General features: G+C 31.6%; 3 protein-coding genes across 5 annotated transcripts; all 3 read left to right on the top strand.

Annotated features, from left to right (window-relative positions):
- Positions 1 to 1,645: 1,645 nt before the first annotated feature.
- Positions 1,646 to 9,934, top strand: LOC114165075 (uncharacterized). 3 transcript variants are annotated; one of them, XR_003599685.2, is made up of 15 exons: positions 1,646 to 2,196; positions 3,565 to 3,620; positions 4,293 to 4,351; positions 4,488 to 4,559; positions 4,871 to 4,951; positions 5,113 to 5,220; positions 5,471 to 5,533; positions 5,895 to 5,975; positions 6,752 to 6,817; positions 7,501 to 7,656; positions 8,229 to 8,310; positions 8,471 to 8,509; positions 9,021 to 9,103; positions 9,298 to 9,370; positions 9,630 to 9,934. XR_003599685.2 is itself a non-coding variant. In XM_085668324.1 (15 exons), exons 1-15 carry the CDS (start codon positions 1,727 to 1,729, stop codon positions 9,813 to 9,815), a joined length of 1,653 nt encoding a protein of 550 aa, XP_085524450.1. In that variant the 5' UTR covers positions 1,648 to 1,726; the 3' UTR covers positions 9,816 to 9,934. The 3 variants fall into 3 exon arrangements, 2 of the variants coding, with proteins under 2 accessions (XP_085524450.1, XP_027905529.1); XM_085668324.1 differs by having other exon boundaries at positions 1,648 to 2,196; positions 4,492 to 4,559; positions 4,871 to 4,937; positions 8,229 to 8,306; XM_028049728.2 differs by having other exon boundaries at positions 1,650 to 2,196; positions 8,229 to 8,306.
- A 2,869-nt stretch (positions 9,935 to 12,803) lies between these two features.
- Positions 12,804 to 18,156, top strand: LOC114167223 (mitochondrial-processing peptidase subunit alpha-like). The gene is made up of 13 exons (XM_028052241.2): positions 12,804 to 12,986; positions 13,342 to 13,581; positions 14,020 to 14,316; positions 14,803 to 14,970; positions 15,117 to 15,284; positions 15,376 to 15,456; positions 15,530 to 15,596; positions 15,794 to 15,891; positions 16,448 to 16,520; positions 16,605 to 16,675; positions 17,291 to 17,340; positions 17,640 to 17,752; positions 17,840 to 18,156. The coding sequence occupies exons 1-13, from the start codon at positions 12,945 to 12,947 to the stop codon at positions 17,890 to 17,892; spliced, it is 1,521 nt and encodes a 506-aa protein (XP_027908042.1). The 5' UTR covers positions 12,804 to 12,944; the 3' UTR covers positions 17,893 to 18,156.
- Positions 18,157 to 18,675: 519 nt separating this feature from the next.
- On the top strand, positions 18,676 to 19,583 carry LOC114166612 (receptor-interacting protein). The gene is made up of 2 exons (XM_028051363.2): positions 18,676 to 19,073; positions 19,188 to 19,583. The coding sequence occupies exons 1-2, from the start codon at positions 18,822 to 18,824 to the stop codon at positions 19,353 to 19,355; spliced, it is 420 nt and encodes a 139-aa protein (XP_027907164.1). The 5' UTR covers positions 18,676 to 18,821; the 3' UTR covers positions 19,356 to 19,583.
- Positions 19,584 to 20,104: the final 521 nt, after the last annotated feature.

The raw sequence follows: 20,104 nt of genomic DNA on the forward strand, positions 1-20,104 counted from the left end.
TATATTTTAATAATTCATAATCAAAATAAGTATAAAGACAAGTAACAACAACGAAGAGACATAATATTAGGTATTACCTGAAATCAATAATACCACGACATAATTAATTAGGTATTACCTATCATATTTGTACTCAATAATACAAATATTTTTTTGTCAAAATCGAGAGGAATTTGAATAATATAGTAAAATAAATTCATTTGTTATCTCTATGATATAAATTATATATAACCCCTAATATTCGTCTATGATAAGTGAGTCAAATATATGATATACATGCATAAAATTTAAAATATATAAACATTAAAATATTTGTTTTTAAATGTTTTCTTTCAACATTTTTCTTCGTAGACTCTTCGTAACCAATAATCAATTTTGGTGTGACTGGATAAACAAAAATATCAAAAAGTGCAAGTTGAACGGAATTCTGAGAAAAAAAATTTATTGAAATAAATTCAATAAATTTTGATTTTAATAAGTTATCTAGATTAATTTTCAATTTTTTTTTGCTTATGGAAGTCCAATGAAATCTAACTATGAGTGTATTTGAAATTAGGTATGCACTTACAAAATCACGTGAAAACACAAAGTTGAGTAGTCGACTCCAAAACTCTTTTTCTCAACCTTTCTATGTTTCTTTTGTTAAGAAAATAATATATTTAATTTTAGAAAATTGTCATATTTATTACTTGGAATGTGAGATTGCATTGACTTAGAGAAATATATTGTGAAATTAGACATATTAATAAATAATATAATAATAATTATATAGACCAAATAAATAATAAATCTTGTTATTATAAATTTTAAATGATTTTAATCATTTAAATTAACCAAGAGAATCCTATATGAATTTTGAAGTAATTAAATTTTGGGTTAAATGTCTATTTCCACTCATGGTACTATAAAGTTAGGGCTATTTATACCAAGTTATCACTTATTTATATTTATTTTCAATTTTTTCATTGCTTATGGAATTTCGAAATTTGGTAAGTACTTCCAAAATCACGTGAAAACATAACACTTGGGTTTTTTTTTTCTGCCTCGTTTCTCTATTAATCCTCACCTTTTTTTTTTTGTCGAAGAATTTATGACTACTTTTCTATACAATTTTGGTGTTTTTATTTTGTTTAATTCATGATTTTTTATAATTCTATTTCAAACTAAAAATATTTTTATTTTCAATGTATAATGTAATACTTAATTATGGATATTTAATTTTGTACTATGTATAATCCGATATCATATAAAATTACACACATGAGATCTTTTTTCCGGACCGAGACGATATCTAAGCTGAAGATAGGAGAGTGAAAAAAAAAATTGTAGAGTCTTTATGATATAATTTCGATATATAAAAACACAAATTTTCTATTTTAAATTTAATATAATGTATCAAGAAAAGTGATTTAATTAGTAAAAAAGAAATAAACATCATTAACAAAAGGGGAATAAATATAAATAAAATTGATTATTAAATCATAATTACAACTATCCAAAATAATTTAAGTAAATGTTTTTTGTTTTAAAACAAGAGACGAAAGTTTGAGTTAAACAAAATACAACATCAAAATTATGTATAAGTTTTTTCTTATTTAACCTTTTTTTTTGTCTATGTTTCTTCCTTTACTTATATTATTCAAGATTAAATAGATAATTGATGACATTGAATCTTTGATCGCTGGAAATTGATTGACACAAACCCTAACCCTAATTATATTCCTAAATGTTTTCCCACTCCATTTGTAGTTTCCCTCCATTCCTACTCCGCAGGGCGGATCCAAAAGTAAGTGCAAGCTTTGGCAATGACACCCCGCAGGACCCCAATTCAACCAATGCTAAGTTTGATGAAGAATTTCGAAAGGGAAAGCAAAGAGGGAGAGTGGTGGGTGGTAGTGATGGTGGTGGGGGGGTTGTTATTGGGAAGAAGAAGAAGTCGAAGGAGAAAGTTGAATGGGTTTGCAGCAATTGTGGGTACAGTGCAGGACAATGGTGGGGCGTGTGCCGTTCATGCAATGTATCAGGAACTATGAAAGAGGCCAAATTCAGCAGTGATGCTGGTAGTATGATTAGTGGGTTTTCAGTATTAGAGGATGGCGTGGGATCGTGGCTACCGCAACAGGAAGGAGAGTTACGTCCCTTGAGATTGGCAGAGGTAAACCGGGGACTTGATCATCACCATTGGAGAATTCCTTTGTAAGTTTCCCTATCTCTATATATTTGTCTAGTAATGGTAAGTGAACATCAAAGGTCTTGTTTGAGGCCTTTGTAAGTTGGAAACATTTTAGTGCATTCTATTCCAGTTTGAGTCCAAAAATGATTCATAATTGACACTTTGTGTTGTGTTTGTATACACCTAGATACAGTAAGACGTAGAAGAGAGACAGATGTATACGTATCGGTAAAAATAGAAAGGTAGAGAGAAATGAGAGGTGTCAATAGAGTGATTGTTGCACTGATGCAGGGGCTCATACTTTATATATCATTATACTTTTGATCTTACACTGTTTAAGTCATGTTAGGCTCAACTGAACTTTTGTTCTTTGCGACTAAAACTTGAAGAGTAGGAAAGGAAAGTCCATTGCCATTCTGTATTATGGATTTAGGGTAGGTGAAGAGTTTATCGCTCCCTAGTTCTCTCTCTCTATGAATCTCCAATTTGCATGATTTGCCACTTCCAATTGTGAAGCACTAGCTCTCTCTAAAGTTTAAACAGATGGAGATGTGTGTCTGAAGGGTTTTATTGCATCTCTAAAACACTCATCCAAGAGCCCGTTGGGCTTGACTTGTAAACAATGTACAAGCCCCCCTACCCTGAGCTTGAATTCAACTGTTTATTTAGAAAAGTGGGGGCTTATATCATTTTGGAACTAACTAACTAGCTTAAAAGCTTAAGCTATTTGATTTAGGCGAAAGATAGAATGGTTTTATCAAACATCTCTAAAGATGAACATCTTTTATTCATTTCAATCCATTTTTTTGGGGCTTGCCCTTAACAATTTTTCTTTATGTGTGTGTGAGATTGTGGTAGTTTCTCATGCCAAACCTACCCAATAATCAAGAAAGACATTATGGAAAAGTGGTATACATAACTGAGCAGTGACCCTTACCCCCTGAACTAACATTTGAGGTTAAGTACTTCAATTAGATTCAAACTCAAATTCCTATGGTTACAATTATATAAAGCGTGCTTTTATTTTCTTTTATTGTAAAATGTAGTTATAGATTTTTATGTAAAAGATACTCAAGGTTATTTCTTATATTAATCTAAAAGTTGGTGTTCTGTCTTCGGTTCTGATATTTTAACAAAAAATTAATTAAACAAGAAATGTAGTTATAGATTTTTATGTAAAAGATACTCAAGGTTATTTTTCACAAAATCAAACTGTAACAAGAAAGCTCTGAATCACGATACCTTTTTAATGAAAATTGTCTCCTTCATTCATAAGCATTTAAAATAGAAGAATATCATCTGGTAATCATCTGAAGCACTCGGTAGTTAGTACTGACATTAATCTGGTGTCTTTTTCAAGGGTTATAATTTGTAGCTTGCTTTAATTTCAGGTCTGGTCCATTTGGAGATGAAATTTCCAGAGTGCTTGGTGGTGGTCTAGTACCAGGTCTGGTTCATTTCTTAACTATATGCTATGCCATCAACTATTGACATTGAGAATTTTTTTGCTTTTTCCTTCCTTTTTTTCTGCATGTATAAAGATTTTTTCAGCTGAAAAATTGTTAGATGCATCTGTAGCAAGGGTGTTTAACACCATGGTCTCTTGATTGGGATTTTTTTTGTTCTGGTTTTAGTTAGATATTGTTTGCTGAGAACTGTATTAACATTCTACTTTGATTTATTTCCATAAAATGTAGCTTTTTTTCTATTCTAATTGTAGAGATCAATTACATCTCTTATTAGTTTATTGTTAGTTTTGCACAGTTTTTTTGTATTGCGAGCCTTGTGCACTGGTTCATCCTTTTTTTACAAACATTTTGTCTTCATCATGTTTGAAATGAATAGTTTATTTGATGGGACTAGACTTGTTTAAAAAGTTGCAACATCTGGTGATTTTTCTACGAGGATGGATAGTGGTTATTGGTATATTATTTATGGATTCTCATTCTGGTCTCTTTTTTTTCACGGGCTTCCTATGATCCTAATATTTAAATTCTCATCTGAATGCTTCTTCTAGCTATACAATATGATCTCTATTTTTATTAATCCAACTACACCTGAAGCTTCACAACCAATTGCATTGAATGGCTAACTTTGTCTATAAATCTGGTTGTTGAAGGCTCATTGACTTTAGTTGGTGGTGATCCTGGTGTTGGGAAGAGTACTCTTTTGCTGCAGGTACGAATTATACTGGCCACTGGGATAGTAAAACTGGATTTTACAATTTTAGATGGTTAACTTCTTTTTGTATTCTTTTATGGACTTGGCCGATTTGGGCTAACATTTGTTTTAATTTTAACATCTGGATCGGAAGATAGCTTCAATTATTGCAGAACGGCACCATGATGATGGAGCATCTCCAGTTGTATATGTCTCTGGTGAAGAGGTGCTTTGACCAAGTATTTTACTAGTTTTAAATTTTGAAACTTTGATGTTCCAAATTGCTGAAGTTAAAAGCTCTCAGAGCTTTTAAAAATCTTATACATTTTTATTAGTGCATTTATATGATTGGAAAGTAATAAATTTGATGCTAAGCTGTAGAAAATTAGTGGTAAGCCTCATTTTATCAGCCTTTTTGTTTCCATTCTATTATGCCAAAGATGGGTAGTCTAGTGTCACCTTTGATTTACAGCTGTTATTTGTTGTACTTTTTTATGTAGTTTGCATTTATGTTAATTTTGGCATTTTATGTTACAGAGTGTTGAGCAAATTGGTAACAGAGCAGATCGTCTTAGGATTCAATCAGATATTTATTTATACTCAAGTAATGATGTTGAGGTGCCTAGTATTTTCTTGTGCTTACTTTTTTACATGAATTTTGGTGATTTATAATGTTACTTATTGCTATAAAAAAGTATGTTTTGCTTAAAACGTTATTCTTGATAATTAATTGTCAGGAGTATTGTAAAGAAGTCAACACTATTGTATTTTTTCTTCAGGACATATTGAAGAAAGTTCAGCATCTCTCCCCTGGGGCTCTAATTGTTGATTCAATACAAACTGTTTATTTAAAAGGAATAATGGGAAGTCCTGGAGGGATTATGCAGGTGGGAAAATCATTATTTTTTATTATAAGAAGCGGACAGTCTTGGTGTCGTAATTTTCCATTGCTTTAAATTATTTAATGATTTAATTTATTCTACTTTATCACACTGCTTCACTTGTATTTAAAGTCACGGGTAAGATAGGTTTAATTTTTCTGTAACAAAAATGTAAAAATCCATCTGCTATACCTTCTTGACTGTGAAGTGAAATGCTTTGTTCCATTGTACGTGACATTTAATAGGTGTGAGACAGGTGAAAGAATGCACTTCAGCTTTACTCCGATTTGCAAAGAAGACAAACATCCCAGTTCTTCTGGTGAGCATACATGTCAATCAATTTTTTGAACAATACGTTTTAGATTAATTTAGTGCTTGTACTTAAGTGGTGAATCATTTATCTATTCATGTACATACTGTAATATTTTGATGATATACACTTGTTATAGGATGGCAATCTTCCTGATATGCCCTTTTTTCTTCTCAGTGTTATCTTTTGGTAAATTTAGAATTTCTTTAATATTCTCTTAGTGAACCTAAAACGGCTGAGTACTTGTGTATTATGTAATAATGGATCACCTGTGGCATTTCTGTTAAAGGGCTTTGAATTGTTGATTCACATGTCCACGGATTTATTTCTTTTTTTCTAGTGTCTCTTACCTTTTTGTTTTATATTTCAGATTGGACATGTGACAAAATCTGGAGACATTGCAGGACCTCGAGTTTTGGAGCATATTGTTGATGTTGTTCTGTATATGGAAGTTGGTATCTTGTTACAACTTTCTTTCTTTGAACAGTCAGTATAGCTTATCTGTGCTTATCATTAAACTTTCTACTACTTGGCATGTTTCTTGTTGTTCATTTTCCTTTTATACTTGTTATTGCTTGAGGCATCTTAAATCTGCAAAGCCTTCATGTGTCTCATTACTGATTTTTTGTCATTATTATATCTTTTTGTGCATTATGGCGTTCCACTGTACAAAATTGAGTTTTAACAAGAGGAGGGACACTCTTACCAAATTTTAGAAGAGAATGCTTGTGGTGACGTCCGATGGACCTGGTGTATCACAAATTTTATTACTAGTTATATTGTTTGATATCCATCTACTTTCACAGATTACCTTATTTTTCAGTTGTGCTCTTGTAACATGTGCAAGTACCAATATTGGTGTTATAGTATGTATGAATGAAAAATTGAAAAGTTTCAATAAATAGTAAATAAAAGTATGATATGAAGGGAACGGTAATAATATTACACTACAAAAAGTGCTCTATTCTTAGTTATCAAGACAATTATCTAAGAAAATATTGCTGTCTACAGTATTATAATTACATTCTCAATCTGTTTTTGATTTCATGACACAATACTTCATATTCCCTTTTCAAAATTGGTTTTGCTATGTTTCTAAATTAAAATCTGGAAGTTTTGTATGTATTTGTGTAACACCTAGCATATGTTGTTCATGATACTTATTGTTGGCCTTTCTAAATCACCATATGTTTCCTGTGCTCATTGTTTGTTTGTTTTACTACTCAGGGTGAGAAATACTCTTCCCATCGTATGCTTCGAGCTGTGAAAAACCGATTTGGATCCACAGATGAGGTGTGCCACTATAATTATGCTAGTCATTGATTTATTTATTTATTTTTAGAAATACTTTCAGTGAACTAACTGAATGGAATAGATAATATTTTGAATAGTGTGTACTGGCAGGCATTAGAATCTTCTTCTGGATCTGTATCTGTTTTCACCTTTGAGCTGTGCTTAATTTTGCACCTTTGCAACTATCTGCCTATTCTCGTCAATGACTCATTTTGTATTACTATTTAATGTTGTAATGAACGGAAAAAGGTCATGAAAAATTATCTTAGTCCACCCTTGTTCATGTTGACTATGCGATAATAAACTCGTCACAGATGCTTGGCTGAAAGACAAAAATTCAAAACCCAGTTTTGATTGTTAAATTTTTTTAATACTCTTATTTTTATGCAAAGGAGAGTAGTTTTGTGGCCAAATGCACTTTTGGCAGTAAGTTGGTGCTATTGCGAACTGATTTTTGGTGACATGTAATATCTTCCATGTAAAGGATTAAAAGCTGCACTTTGAAGGCTTTTACGTGTGCTTTCCTCATTTCTCATTATAGCAACATAGAAAGTTGCTTCCTTGTCTATTAGTATGTCAAGTTTGTTGTAGTTATTTATCTGAGGCTTATTTTTACTCTATAATTATTTTATCTGGAAAAAAATATATGTTTGATCTGTTTTGTCTTTGATGTATTTGGTCAGCTTGGAGTTTTTGAGATGTCACATTCAGGACTTCAGGCTATTTCAAATGCTAGTGAAATGTTTCTCAGTGAGCAACATCTGGATTCAGAAGTTTTAGCTGGACTAGCTGTTGCTGTAATCATGGATGGGTCCCGGACATTTCTTATTGAAATTCAGGTATTTTCTTTTTTTTTTCTTTCATGATATTAAATATTTTAAATTGTCAAGCACTGTATGAATTTCCTACCATGGCAGTTCTGGTTTTAGAAACATCGTGACGACCACCCTTGTCATCATTTGTGTTATCTTACAAATTGAAGCCGTCCTAAGAAATGATGCTTACAGAGCACTCTTCAATCTGTGCCGGCAAAGCACTATTTTCATTCTCAGAATTTTGGTTCAAATATAAATACATGGTGTTGTGGTGAAATTACCATTCTATACTTTCCACTTCAGTACTGTCAGTTGGAAATTATATTGGGTTGAACATACGAGCTAATAACAATATGATTTTGTAGCTATTAAAAGAAATACAAGTTATGAATGCTTACAATGTCAATCCAGACGAATTCTTACTGAAATTTTCTGATTTACTTGTCGCGGCTTTCAGTTTGTGGTGTTCATTTTTTTCTTCATGTCAATGAAGAAAACTACCAAGAACTCTAATATAATATCAGAATCCTTTGACTTTTTTTTCTACTCTGACATCCTTCAAAGAATTGTTTAGTTAGTTCTAGTTTATTTTGCAGGCACTTTGTCTTTCTAGTTCAACAGGTTCAAGGCAAGTTAATGGTATCCAATTAAATAGAGCTGATATGATCATATCCGTGAGTTAGTGCCTCTTGTTTTGTTGGTATTTTTATTACTACTTCTGTATTATATGCTTATTTTTAGTATTTTCTCTAATCTTTATGGAAGGTGAATAACAAAATTGTTTTTTTGAAGAGGATTAAAACAGTTTTTGAACGTCTAACATCCCCTTAAACTGCAGGTTCTTATAAAGCAAGCTGGTCTTCGTCTCCGAGAACATGTGAGCTGATTTATGAATGTCAATATTCTAAGTTCAACAGAATTAAATCCTAATTGAATAAACTTAGCAAAGCTAATACCAAATATGGGAATGGCAATGCCAACTAGCATGTATCTTTGATATTAACTTGGTTTATATTATTTGGGTTGCAAGAATTGAATAATTTCATTCAAGAACCTAGTTTGTGTTTGTCGGTGGGGTGAAAGATATACTAGTGTTCTCTGCATCTTTGCTTTTGAGAATTTAGACTTTTAATGAGTTAAGATTGACAAAACCAAAAGATATTCACATCTGGATTCTTTATCTGTTTTTTGCAAGGTCATATGATGTTTTCTAGCAAAACTTTTGCAAGTTAACATATCATTTAAAACAGTCATTCACCACGTCACTGAACTATGAAACCAGCAACATAGTCCGTTGCCTGTTTGGTGCTCATAATATAACCTGCAGATATATTTTCATTTTGATATTAGTATTGACTGTATTCTATATCCTTGTCTTCATACAACAGGCTGTGTTTTTGAATGTTGTTAGTGGATTGACACTGGCTGAGACTGCTGGAGATCTTGCTATAGCAGCAGCAATTTGCAGCAGGTTTGTGTTTCATTTGTCATTAGAGGATTAGGAGGATGTTATTGACCAGTGAATTTTGCATCCAATTTATAGAGTTAAACATATGTTGCACTTATGCATGTTATCTCCCATAGGGTTTATGTTCTAATGTACTGTTATAGATTTAATCTGAATTAGTTGAATTTATTATGTCTGTTTCTTTTCCCTTTTTCCAGTTGCTTGGAAATTCCAATTCCAAATGACATTGCATTTATCGGTGAAATTGGCCTCGGTGGTGAGCTTCGCATGGTGAGACTTTCTTTGTGATTTTTCTGAATAGTGAATACAATATTGAGCTCAATGATTACAATCTTGAAGCTGTTTGAATACAATCTTGAATTCAATGATTAAAAATTTGCATAAGATTAAAGCTGTTTCTTTGAGATTAGATCTCATACCTGTTGTCCTCTGTGTCATCTCAACATTTCAAAATAATGACATTCCAGTGAAGTTATTGTTTGTATGATGAATTCTAAACTGTTCTTCATTATGTTATTTACGTGTACAGGTTCATAGAATGGATAAAAGGGTATATACCGTTGCCAAATTGGGTTTCAGAATGTGCATAGTGCCCAAGGTGGCTGAAAAAGCTTTAGGAACTGAAGGTTTAGAAAAGATGAAAGTCGTTGGTTGCAGAAATCTGAAAGAGGTTATTAACACTGTATTTCCCAATATAATGATGAAAAGGAGGTAGTGATGATGTAGGTTGTGAATTTATATAAATCTTTTAATTCGCATGATGTTGGTACCATTAGATATGCACATGTTATTCCACTTATCTATTTGTTTTTATTTATTCATTAATTTTTCGTACCTTGAATTTTGAAACACCTATTTACTTTATTCAAGCGATAAAATGGTGTAATTATTGATGTATTTTACTCTGATCAAAGGTTAATCAATAATATTAAGATAAACATGAGGTGATCGGTGGTAAGACTTTTTTATTTTTACCCTCTAGGCCAAACATGGGTAACAAATATATTGAATTATTACGGCTATTTCAATTTTATATCATCTAAAATTGATCCAAAACAAAAGCTAAAGATAATCTTTTTGGATTTTCAGATTTACTTTTTTCTTTAAATTAGCAAGTTGTCTATTGTATTGGAGTATAGCGATATAAATTAAGAATTAAAATGACTATTTTTAAAAATTTATTTTATGTTTTGATTTTGTTTTTTTACAATATATTTATTTTTATAAAAAATTCATATTATCATTTTTTTGTCAGATTATGTGATTTATTTATAAATATGAAATAACATTAAAATTATTATTATAATCATAATCATAAAAGAATTAGAAGAAAAAATAAATAAAACAAAATATCAAAATTTATTTACCCATGTAATGTTATAATGTTAAATTTATAATGTTAAATTCTTCCTCTTTTTATGCAATAGGAATTGATGGGTTGATTCTCAATGTTGTTTTCTTGATGTAGTCTTAGGACTTGGACCAACTGCTTTTTAGAAATATAATATATTTATTATATTAATTTTAATTTATAAAATTTTAATTATTATTTAAAAAATATATAAATTAAAAAAGTTTTAATGTGAAATTTAATATTATTTTTTATATAAAAGTTATAAATTGAATTGGTACTTATCTCTGAAACTAAATTTATATATATATATATATATATATATATATATAATCACAACTCTTATTAAATGTTACATTATTTTAACATTTTTATTTAATTAATTTAAAGAATGTACTAAATTAGAAGTTTATTACATATTCATAATATTAAACATGCATGAATATTTTTTAAAAATTTATTTCATGTTTTGATTTTATTTTTATATAATATATTTATATATTTATTTTATCAAAATATAATTCATATTATAATTTTTATTTATAAAATTATGTGATTTATTTATAAATATGAAATAACATTGAAGGTATGAATATAATCATAATCATAAGATAACTGTTGTATGCCTATTTGTTCGACACTTTAAGTTTATATAGTAAAAAAAAATGTTTACAAGTCTTTCATAAATAATGTTTAATAATTTTAACCTATAGAATTACAAAAGTTAATTCAAATAGATTGATGTAGTTTAGTTTTATTAAATTAAAATAAAATGAAAACAAATTATATTAAATTAAAATAAAATCAAAAACAAACTATATTAAATTCTTATATTTAACTCCCTAAAGCAATAAATATATCACCTTGTATTACTTCTCACTTTTTTTAAATCAACAATTATTATTAATTAAGAAAAAAAAACTTTTACATGTTTCTATATTCATTTGACACATTATTCTTCATTCTTTTATTACAAAAATCATGTAAAATGAACTTTTGTGTATCAACCTACAATTGTCCATTAATCATGTTAAATTTATGTCTTACAAAAATTCAAGATAGTCTTTCAATTTTGTATAATTATCTGTGAATGAAAATGGGTAGATACAAATAGTACTCATGCTACTTGACTTACAACAAAAAATTCAACATCTTATCCATTGGATATTCATTTAAAAGATATTCACAAATTTTTAAAATTGATGAGTATTCAAAAATACTTATGGATATTTAATATATATATATATATATATATATATATATATATATATATATATATATATATATATATATAAATTTTGAAAAAACAATCTAATTAAAATTATAAAAAATAAAAAATATAATATAATATAAATTAAATTTTGATTTTGATTTTGATTAAATTTAATATAATAAAATATAAATTAAATTTAACTTAATAAAAATAAATTTTTTACAAGTAACGAATACATGAATATAAATACTATAATATTCTCACCCAATCATTATTTAAGAAGTGGTAAATTATTTATTATCGATTACTTTCATACATATGTATCCACTTATTACTCGTGGTAGATTTTATTCTTGACATCCGATAATTATCACTTAAAGCATTTTTAAGTGATATTTATTATCGGTTACTTTCATACTTAAAAATCACGGCATTAAATCAGACCAATCAATTTTATTCTTGACATCCAAAAATACATCCGATAATTATACATCCGATATTTTGACACAATGTATAAACCGTGACAATGCTTTATAATTTGATGCTTGACGTTGTGCAGTAATGTCTTTAGGATCGATGAAGTTTGGTTGATTGGTCGAAGACAATAACCTTCTCATTCTCATTTATTTGCTATTGCTAGTGTTATCAAATTTCAAATAACTAACAACTTCATAACCCTTTATACCACCAATTTGATGCTTATACTTAATTTATCTTCCGTTCTTCAAACTTACTGATAAAGCTTGTATATAATTTGAAATAGGCTAGTTATATGAAAAATTATTTATCTTATTTTTATCTTGAGGGTATAACAAATTAAAGGCGATCATGATCTAAGTTTGATTGTTTATATGTGTTGATGACATAGTTTGAATGAATATTTTATATTAAAAATCTCAAATATCAAGAAAATTCTTCGTTACATTATTTTTTATTAAAAGTTAAAGTGTTAAAGCATTTTTTAGGGTTATAAATTGTTTATTCAGATGTAAGAATCACCTTATGTTTATCCATGGATCACCTTATGTTCGGGCCTTGTGAGGCCCAACTTTACTGGGTCGGATTCTAAAAGCCCAAGTAACTTCAGCTCGGTCCTTTTTCGTCTTGATAGTTATTTTAATTTTGATTAAAATAAAAATAATTGACTGTTTCCAAATTGAAGTGATTCTCTTTGGTGCGTCTCCCAGCTTCATAGGGCTTGCTTATTGGCGGTGTGAAAGGAACACAAAGCACATCCATTTTGATTTTGGGATTCATTCTCTTCCTCTTCTCTCCTCGCCATGTACAGAGCAGCAGCTTCTTCATTCAGAAGCCATCTCAAGGTCATTACTAACACCATAATCATTCATTTTTATTTTTTTTTGCACCCAAATCATTTTTTAGGACTCAAATCCCTCCACCAGATATTTTGGATCTTACCCTGGTAACAAAATTTGATTTTGATGGGCAAAAAATGTCATTTTGTTGATTTTCTGGGAAATGAGTTTGGTGGGCAGGATTGTTTTTCATCCAACCGGGTTTTGCTAATTCCTAGGTTGTTTTTCATGTTGTAATCTGCTGTTTTTTTTATTCCCGTGAAAAATTTCGGGGGCATTGGTGTCATGGGGTAATTTATGTTCTTTTGGTGAATGCTGGTGCTGTTTGTGTGATTTTTGTGTAATGAAACCATGTGATTAGGGCCATGGATGCAAGTTGGGATCCACTAGGTCTTCCACATCAGCCGCTGTAGTTGCAAGGACTACCCAGGGTGGTTTGTTTAGCTGGCTTACTGGGGAGCGTTCTAGTTCTCTTCCTTCTCTGGATATACCCCTCGGTGGTGTTGTTCTCCCAGATCCACTCCCAGATTCTGTTGAACAAAGCAAGACCAAGATCACAACTCTTTCCAATGGACTTAAAATAGCATCAGAGACCTCGCCTGTATGTGCATCTTTCTAGTTTTCTTGATATATTGATATGATTAATGACACTGCTACTGTAAATTGACTGTGTGTCCATGTGTCTAGTTTTTCTGGGTGTCTTGTTATGTTAAATGACAATGTTACTCTATGTACGTGTTTCTAGTTATTTGACGTCATGATACATTTAATGACAGTGTTATGTCTCAAGTTATTTTGAGTCTTGGCATGTGCAATGACAATGTTCCTCTTAGATTTAACCGTATGTGCATGTTTATTGTTTTTTGGCATCTTGATGAATAACAATGTTACTATATGATATTAAGGTTTAGCTTTATGGGCATGTGTCTAATTTGTTGCCATCTTAGTATTTCAGTGCCAAAGTTACTTTAAGGTAATGGTGTTCTTGAGGTATTTGGTTTGCATATTGATTTTGTTTTTCATTTCGCATGTTCATTAGAACCCTGCTGCTTCAATCGGGTTATATCTTGACTGTGGTTCCATCTATGAGACACCATTCTCAAGTGGAGCTTCACACTTGCTGGAGCGAATGGCTTTCAAAAGCACAACAAACCGTAGTCACTTTCGTATTGTAAGGGAAGTAGAAGCAATTGGTGGTAACATAGGAGCCTCTGCCTCACGGGAGCAAATGGGATATACATTTGACGCCTTGAAAACCTATGTTCCACAAATGGTGGAACTATTGGTTGACTGTGTAAGGAACCCTGCATTCTTGGACTGGGAGGTCAATGAAGAGGTATTTATTTTTGTATGCTTATCTTTTCTCCATTACTGATCATGTAATTGTTAAGTCAGCAAGCTCAGTCATGTTCTTCAGCTAATGAACAGGCTTTTCTCTGTTTTATAATCCATAGTAGGATGGATGAACAATTACATGCATTTTTCTTTTAGAGAATATTAAGTGCCCTGTCTTTTTTGTTTAAAAAAAAAAAACGAAAATAAAACACCTTTCCTATATGTGTAGCTATACTTTAATCACGTCTAACATAGGTGTATGAAAGGTAGGCAATATGTTCTACCTTTCTTAGCTCCAATTATACTAAATCATACTGAATATGAAGTTATATATATTTTGTAAGCCTCATGCATTGCAATTGGATCCTAACTGACTAAGGAATCTAAATGGAAGTTTTCCATCTTATTTTGCAAATATGGTTTTTTATTTTGATGGCTGATATGTGATTCCTTCTGAACTTGTGGAACTGTCTACCAAATGAAACAGCTTCGGAAGGTGAAAGCAGAGCTTGGAGAACTGTCCAACAATCCCCAGGGCTTGCTTTTGGAAGCAATTCACTCTGCTGGTTATTCTGGTGCATTGGCTTATCCTCTCCTGGCTCCTGAAGCAGCATTGAACAGATTGGACGGCCCCAGTTTGGAGGAATTTGTTGCTGTAAGATATGTTATCCTTTCTGATCCTACATGAACCCTCCAGTATTAATTTGAGACATTTATAACTTTTTTCCATTTTCTTTTTCTGCTTTTCCACCTTTCTTTATCTATTTGAGAATCTAACTATTGCGGAATGTATAAAATCAGGAGAATTACACTGCACCTAGAATGGTACTTGCAGCAGCTGGGGTTGAGCATGAAGAACTTGTATCTATTGCTGAGCCACTTCTCTCTGATCTACCAAATGTCCCCCGTCCCGATGAACCTAAATCTGTCTATGTTGGAGGTGATTTTCGCCGTCATGGTGAATCAGGGGTGCGTACAAGTATTTATATAACACTATTTACATTTTCTTAATCCCCTTCAAACATTGTTATTTACCGGCTAAGATATGTTTCAAGGGCAGGGTACACATGTTGCTCTTGCTTTTGAAGTTCCAGGTGGATGGCACAAAGAGAAAGATGCTATAGTTTTGACTGTTTTACAGGTATTCGTTTTTTCATCTTTGTTTTTGTTGTACCAAAAGGAAGAACACAATAAGTGAGCACTTTTTTGCGCAGATGCTTATGGGAGGCGGTGGGTCTTTTTCAGCAGGGGGCCCTGGAAAAGGGATGCACTCAAGGCTATGTAAGTTTTACCAATGTCTTGTTCACTGTTTAGTTTGGTCAGATATATGCTTTAACCTTGGCATTATATTTAATTAACTTCTCCATTGGACGAGTAACACTTATCTGTCTAATGCGAAACTTCACTTCTGTCATTTTATTTTCATACATTCTCAATTCTAATATTTTAACTTGTTTTGCATGTACAAATACGTCCAGATCTTCGTGTGCTGAATGAATATCAACAGATTCAATCTTTTTCTGCATTCAACAGCATCTTCAATAATACAGGATTGTTTGGCATTTATGCAAGCACTGTAAGCAAAAAATCACAATTGTTTCTGACGTTCCTTTACACATGGTGTTAATTTAATTACAAGAAGGCCTAAGAGAAGAATTCTACTTCCAAGTGTTCGCCTTCAGAGTGTTTCTTTCCCTTTTACAACTGAGCCAACCAATACTCAATCCCCAAATGACAACAAAATCTGAGTTCCACCGTTTCTACATTATCCTCCAATTTAATCTAATTCCTTACTTCTTGAACTGCCCAAATAGAACTATTTTAACTAACTGCTCTTTAGCACAGGGTTTTCTTTTCAATAGGGTGGGGTGCTGTATTGTATATATTTCCTTTATCCAGTTAGGGGAATTTCTTGGGTTTACAGCTCCTTTCCTCTTCAAAATAATTATCAGAAAAAAAAAATCACTTTTAGAGCATGTTTGTGACGGCATTATTTTAAAATGGAATAATTGCTTGTTTTTCAAAATCTTGGAGGAAACTGTAAAAATTAAGCAATTATTTCTTCAAAATAATCATAATTAATTGTTTCTGCTTAATATGTTAATTTGACACATTCAAATTTGTGGATGTAGAGCCCTGATTTTGCGCCAAAGGCTGTGGATATAGCAGCCAAAGAACTAATAGCAATTGCTTCCCCTGGACAAGGTTTTGCTTCTCTCTTGTTTCTGAAGTATTTTAGTAAGAATTTTCATTTGTGCAAAATTAAACTGGAACTTCTTGCAATGACAGTTACACAGGTGCAGCTTGACCGAGCCAAAAAATCCACAAAGTCTGCAGTTCTAATGAACCTGGAATCTAGAGTATGATCTTGTCTTTCTGCTTTACATAATTGTGATGTTCCAAATACTTTGGTAGTTTCTCTTTCATTTAGACTCCATTGTTTGTGCATCCTTCAAGGGACATCAGTTTTTTCCAAATTCTTTTAGTCCTGTCTAGCATAATGATATGAACTGAGGATATCAAATGTTATTATCCAACAAAAAGGTAAGCTTTGATCCTTAAAACGGAGAAAGATCCTTCGGAGAACACATTGAATATCAAGATTAAAAGAGAGAAACATACCCAGGAACTGCATGAAGCAATCTCAACTAAGTTTACCTCAATTCTCTTCCCCAATTTGTACACCTCACAATTATCCTTATTTACCTTCAACCAAATTCTCCATCTCCCATATTTTCCACTTTCAATTGCACCTTTGGCCCAAACCACTACATTCCCTTCTTTCAGCTAGAAATACTGTATTTTGGAGGGATGACAGTCCAGTCTAAGGCGGGGAAAGCCTCTGAAACTGTTGTGGATACAGCATGATAGCATGCTTCTGCCCTGTGTTCTTTTTTGTGTTATATTCTAAACGAAACATGGGGTTGGTTAGATTTCTATGGATCTGACATGCTAAAAAATAATCCTTTTTGTAGATGATTGCATCGGAGGATATTGGAAGGCAGATTTTGACTTATGGAGAAAGGTAAAGAATCAATCTCAAGACCTTGAGATTTTCCTTTTCATCTACATGCTGTTGCTTCCATCTTCTTTTGATTGTTAAGATAACTAGTAAAGATAGGCTACTTGAATACTGCCACTAGTCTACCTGGGAAACTTTGCCATGTTCTTGGGAGTTATTGTTTAATATTTAAATTGTTGATTTCGAATTTGACATTCATAAAATGGTGGAGAAATCTGTACTAAGAATATACTCTATTTCAAAAGTTATAATTCTTGAATGGAAGTGTAATTCTTTGTAAATTGTATTCATAACCTTTTCAGGAAGCCTTTGGAACAGTTCCTGAAGGCTGTAGATGAAATCACGTTGAACGATATCACCAAAATTTCTCAGAAGATTATTTCCTCACCTTTGACCATGGCATCATATGGGGATGGTAATATGATTTTCATATTTTAAGAAACTCTTGACTGATTGATAACACCAAAATTTTGACTGACACCATTTCTTTCTTTTGTGGCAGTCCTCAGTGTGCCCAGTTATGAATCTGTAAACAGCAAGTTCCATGCAAAATGAAATTGCATGTGATTCACCCTAGTGTCACTACATTTTCTGGATCACAGGCATGCCTACTTCAAATTTTCAAGTTACACAGAATCAGCAATGCTGAAAATAAATCCCAGAGAAATTTTTGTGCGGATCTGAGGAACCATTGTTTAGGTTCCATGTTTGATTTCTTACATATAGAACAATTTGCCTAGTGTATTAGGTGGCATAGTCTAAAACTAAAGGCTAATGTTCACCTCAATTTTTTTATATTTATAAATTGATTTTCTCTCATTTCTTAGATCAAAGTGAGCAAAGGAGCCACGTATTAACAGATGAAGAATGCTAGCAATATACACTCATCAATCACTTCCTACTCGTTTTTAACATTTCTGCTAGTTGGATATATTAATGCAGGATTAATTACACATAGATTGTAGGTCTTGTCTCATTTTGTAGGCTCTATAAATTTTAGTTAATACACTAGTAAAGTGCACTGAACAATTTATCTACCCTTGCATTCTAGGGCTTGTTTAAACAGCATTTGCAATTGAATTTTTTTAATAAATAAACTAATGTTAGCATATTTTTTGAAATTGGTCTATTAAAATTTAACCAATCAAGTATTATTATTTAAATGAATGAAGTTGGAGTTTTTTCTTCTGTAAAAGTACAAAATTTATATTAATTTGATAAATGTTAGTTATTAGTTTCTGTAATAACAAAAATAATAAATTAGAGCCAATAAAAGAATATATATATATATATATATATATATATATATATATAGAAAGCAAAGTTCAGAACAGATAAGTGTGGGGGCGTTGTAATGTTTTAGCCCCAAATGCCCAATCCAAAACTTGACACTGAACTGAACTCTCATATTCTGTTTCCTTTCTGCACCTTCCCACAACACTCTTCATCCTCTTAGTTCTCTCACAAAAACTAAACCAACACTAATGATTTCTCTGCTACCCTGTAACACTTTTCTTCAAACAACCTTTGTCTTCAACCCTTCAAAGCTTCCAAGCACTACCCAAACCCATGCATGCTTTATTCCACAAACCAAAACACTGCACAGAAGAACACAAGTGAAATGCAGCGCAGGAGAAAACCAGGGTGAGAAGCGTGCGTTTTTGTCACTGGAAGAAGCTGGTTTGGTCGAGTTATCAGGCTTGAGTACACATGAACGTTTTCTATGCCGTTTAACGGTAACTCTCTTAGGTCCATTGTTTTTCCGTATAAATAAAGAATGGTTTTTTAGTTTTTTTGCAGTGTAATACATGTTCATTAAACTGTTGAAATTTTATTTATTTGTGGTGCAGATATCATCCCTGAACTTGCTAAGAGTGATATCAGAGCAAGAAGGGTGTCCAATCGAGGAGCTCAATGCCGCCAAGGTTTGTGATTGGTTCCTCAAAGATAAGCTCAAAAGAGAACAGAACATAGGCTCTGCGGTTCTTCAATGGGATGATTCCGAGTTCCAATTTTAATTATTTAATACTCTTTCCCTTCTTAAGTCACGACTTTGATTGGATTATGCAAATCGAGAAAAGGGTGCGAATGTTTTTTAGATATTCAATTCTGATATTCTCATGGTAAAATGATTCGGAATATGTTTTTGCATGTCGCTCAAATATGTTCTTCTGTTTTTTCTCCTCTTCATAGTTATTAGATTACAATTTCAACCAGTGCTATTTTTGAAGGAGTTTCCTAGTTGACATCGTTGGCTTCCAAAATCTAATGATTCGTATTTCTTTGACATGACTTTAATGAACCTGATTCATTATTCTGTAGGGATATCTTAATTGGAAAATGCTATGAAGACATAGCACACTTCCAGATTGTGTTGAACAAAGAAAGACCAAGATCATAACACTTCAAATTGGACTCAAAATAGCATTAGAAACATAGCTTGTATGTGCATGTTTCTAGTTTTCTGGTGTTTTCGTATGATTAATGACAATACTACTACACATTTAACTGTGTGTGCATGTGTTTAATGACAATTTTAATTTAAGAATTAGGTGTACGGGCATGTTTTGTTAAGAATCCAAATGAGTCGGAAGGCTCTTATTAGCTAAAAATAGTAAGATGAATAATCTATAAGCAGAAAAATCAATAAATCTATTATTTTAAAAATTTTGAATCGAATCTTATTCTGTGTTTGATTACTTAGTGTATTCATGAGCCTATATGTTTCTAGTTATTTGGTATCTTGGTTCAATGAAATGTTCTATCA

Source organism: Vigna unguiculata, chromosome 10 (genome assembly GCF_037176805.1).
Source record: "Vigna unguiculata cultivar grain cowpea cultivar isolate G323 ecotype 2 chromosome 10, ASM3717680v1, whole genome shotgun sequence".
Classification (NCBI taxonomy): Eukaryota; Viridiplantae; Streptophyta; class Magnoliopsida; order Fabales; family Fabaceae; genus Vigna; species Vigna unguiculata.

Bases quoted from the DNA above. Each gene is read 5' to 3' on its own strand.
- LOC114167223 (XM_028052241.2), top strand. From the start codon at position 12,945: ATGTACAGAGCAGCAGCTTCTTCATTCAGAAGCCATCTCAAG. The intron at 14,317-14,802 runs GTATTTATTTTT...CAAATGAAACAG, and splicing joins ACTGGGAGGTCAATGAAGAG to CTTCGGAAGGTGAAAGCAGA. The intron at 15,597-15,793 runs GTAAGTTTTACC...AAATACGTCCAG, and splicing joins AGGGATGCACTCAAGGCTAT to ATCTTCGTGTGCTGAATGAA.
- LOC114165075 (XM_028049728.2), top strand. From the start codon at position 1,727: ATGTTTTCCCACTCCATTTGTAGTTTCCCTCCATTCCTACTCCGCAGG. The intron at 3,621-4,292 runs GTCTGGTTCATT...TGGTTGTTGAAG, and splicing joins TGGTGGTGGTCTAGTACCAG to GCTCATTGACTTTAGTTGGT. The intron at 4,952-5,112 runs GTGCCTAGTATT...TTTTTTCTTCAG, and splicing joins ACTCAAGTAATGATGTTGAG to GACATATTGAAGAAAGTTCA.
- LOC114166612 (XM_028051363.2), top strand. From the start codon at position 18,822: ATGATTTCTCTGCTACCCTGTAACACTTTTCTTCAAACAACCTTTGTC. The intron at 19,074-19,187 runs GTAACTCTCTTA...TTTGTGGTGCAG, and splicing joins GTTTTCTATGCCGTTTAACG to ATATCATCCCTGAACTTGCT.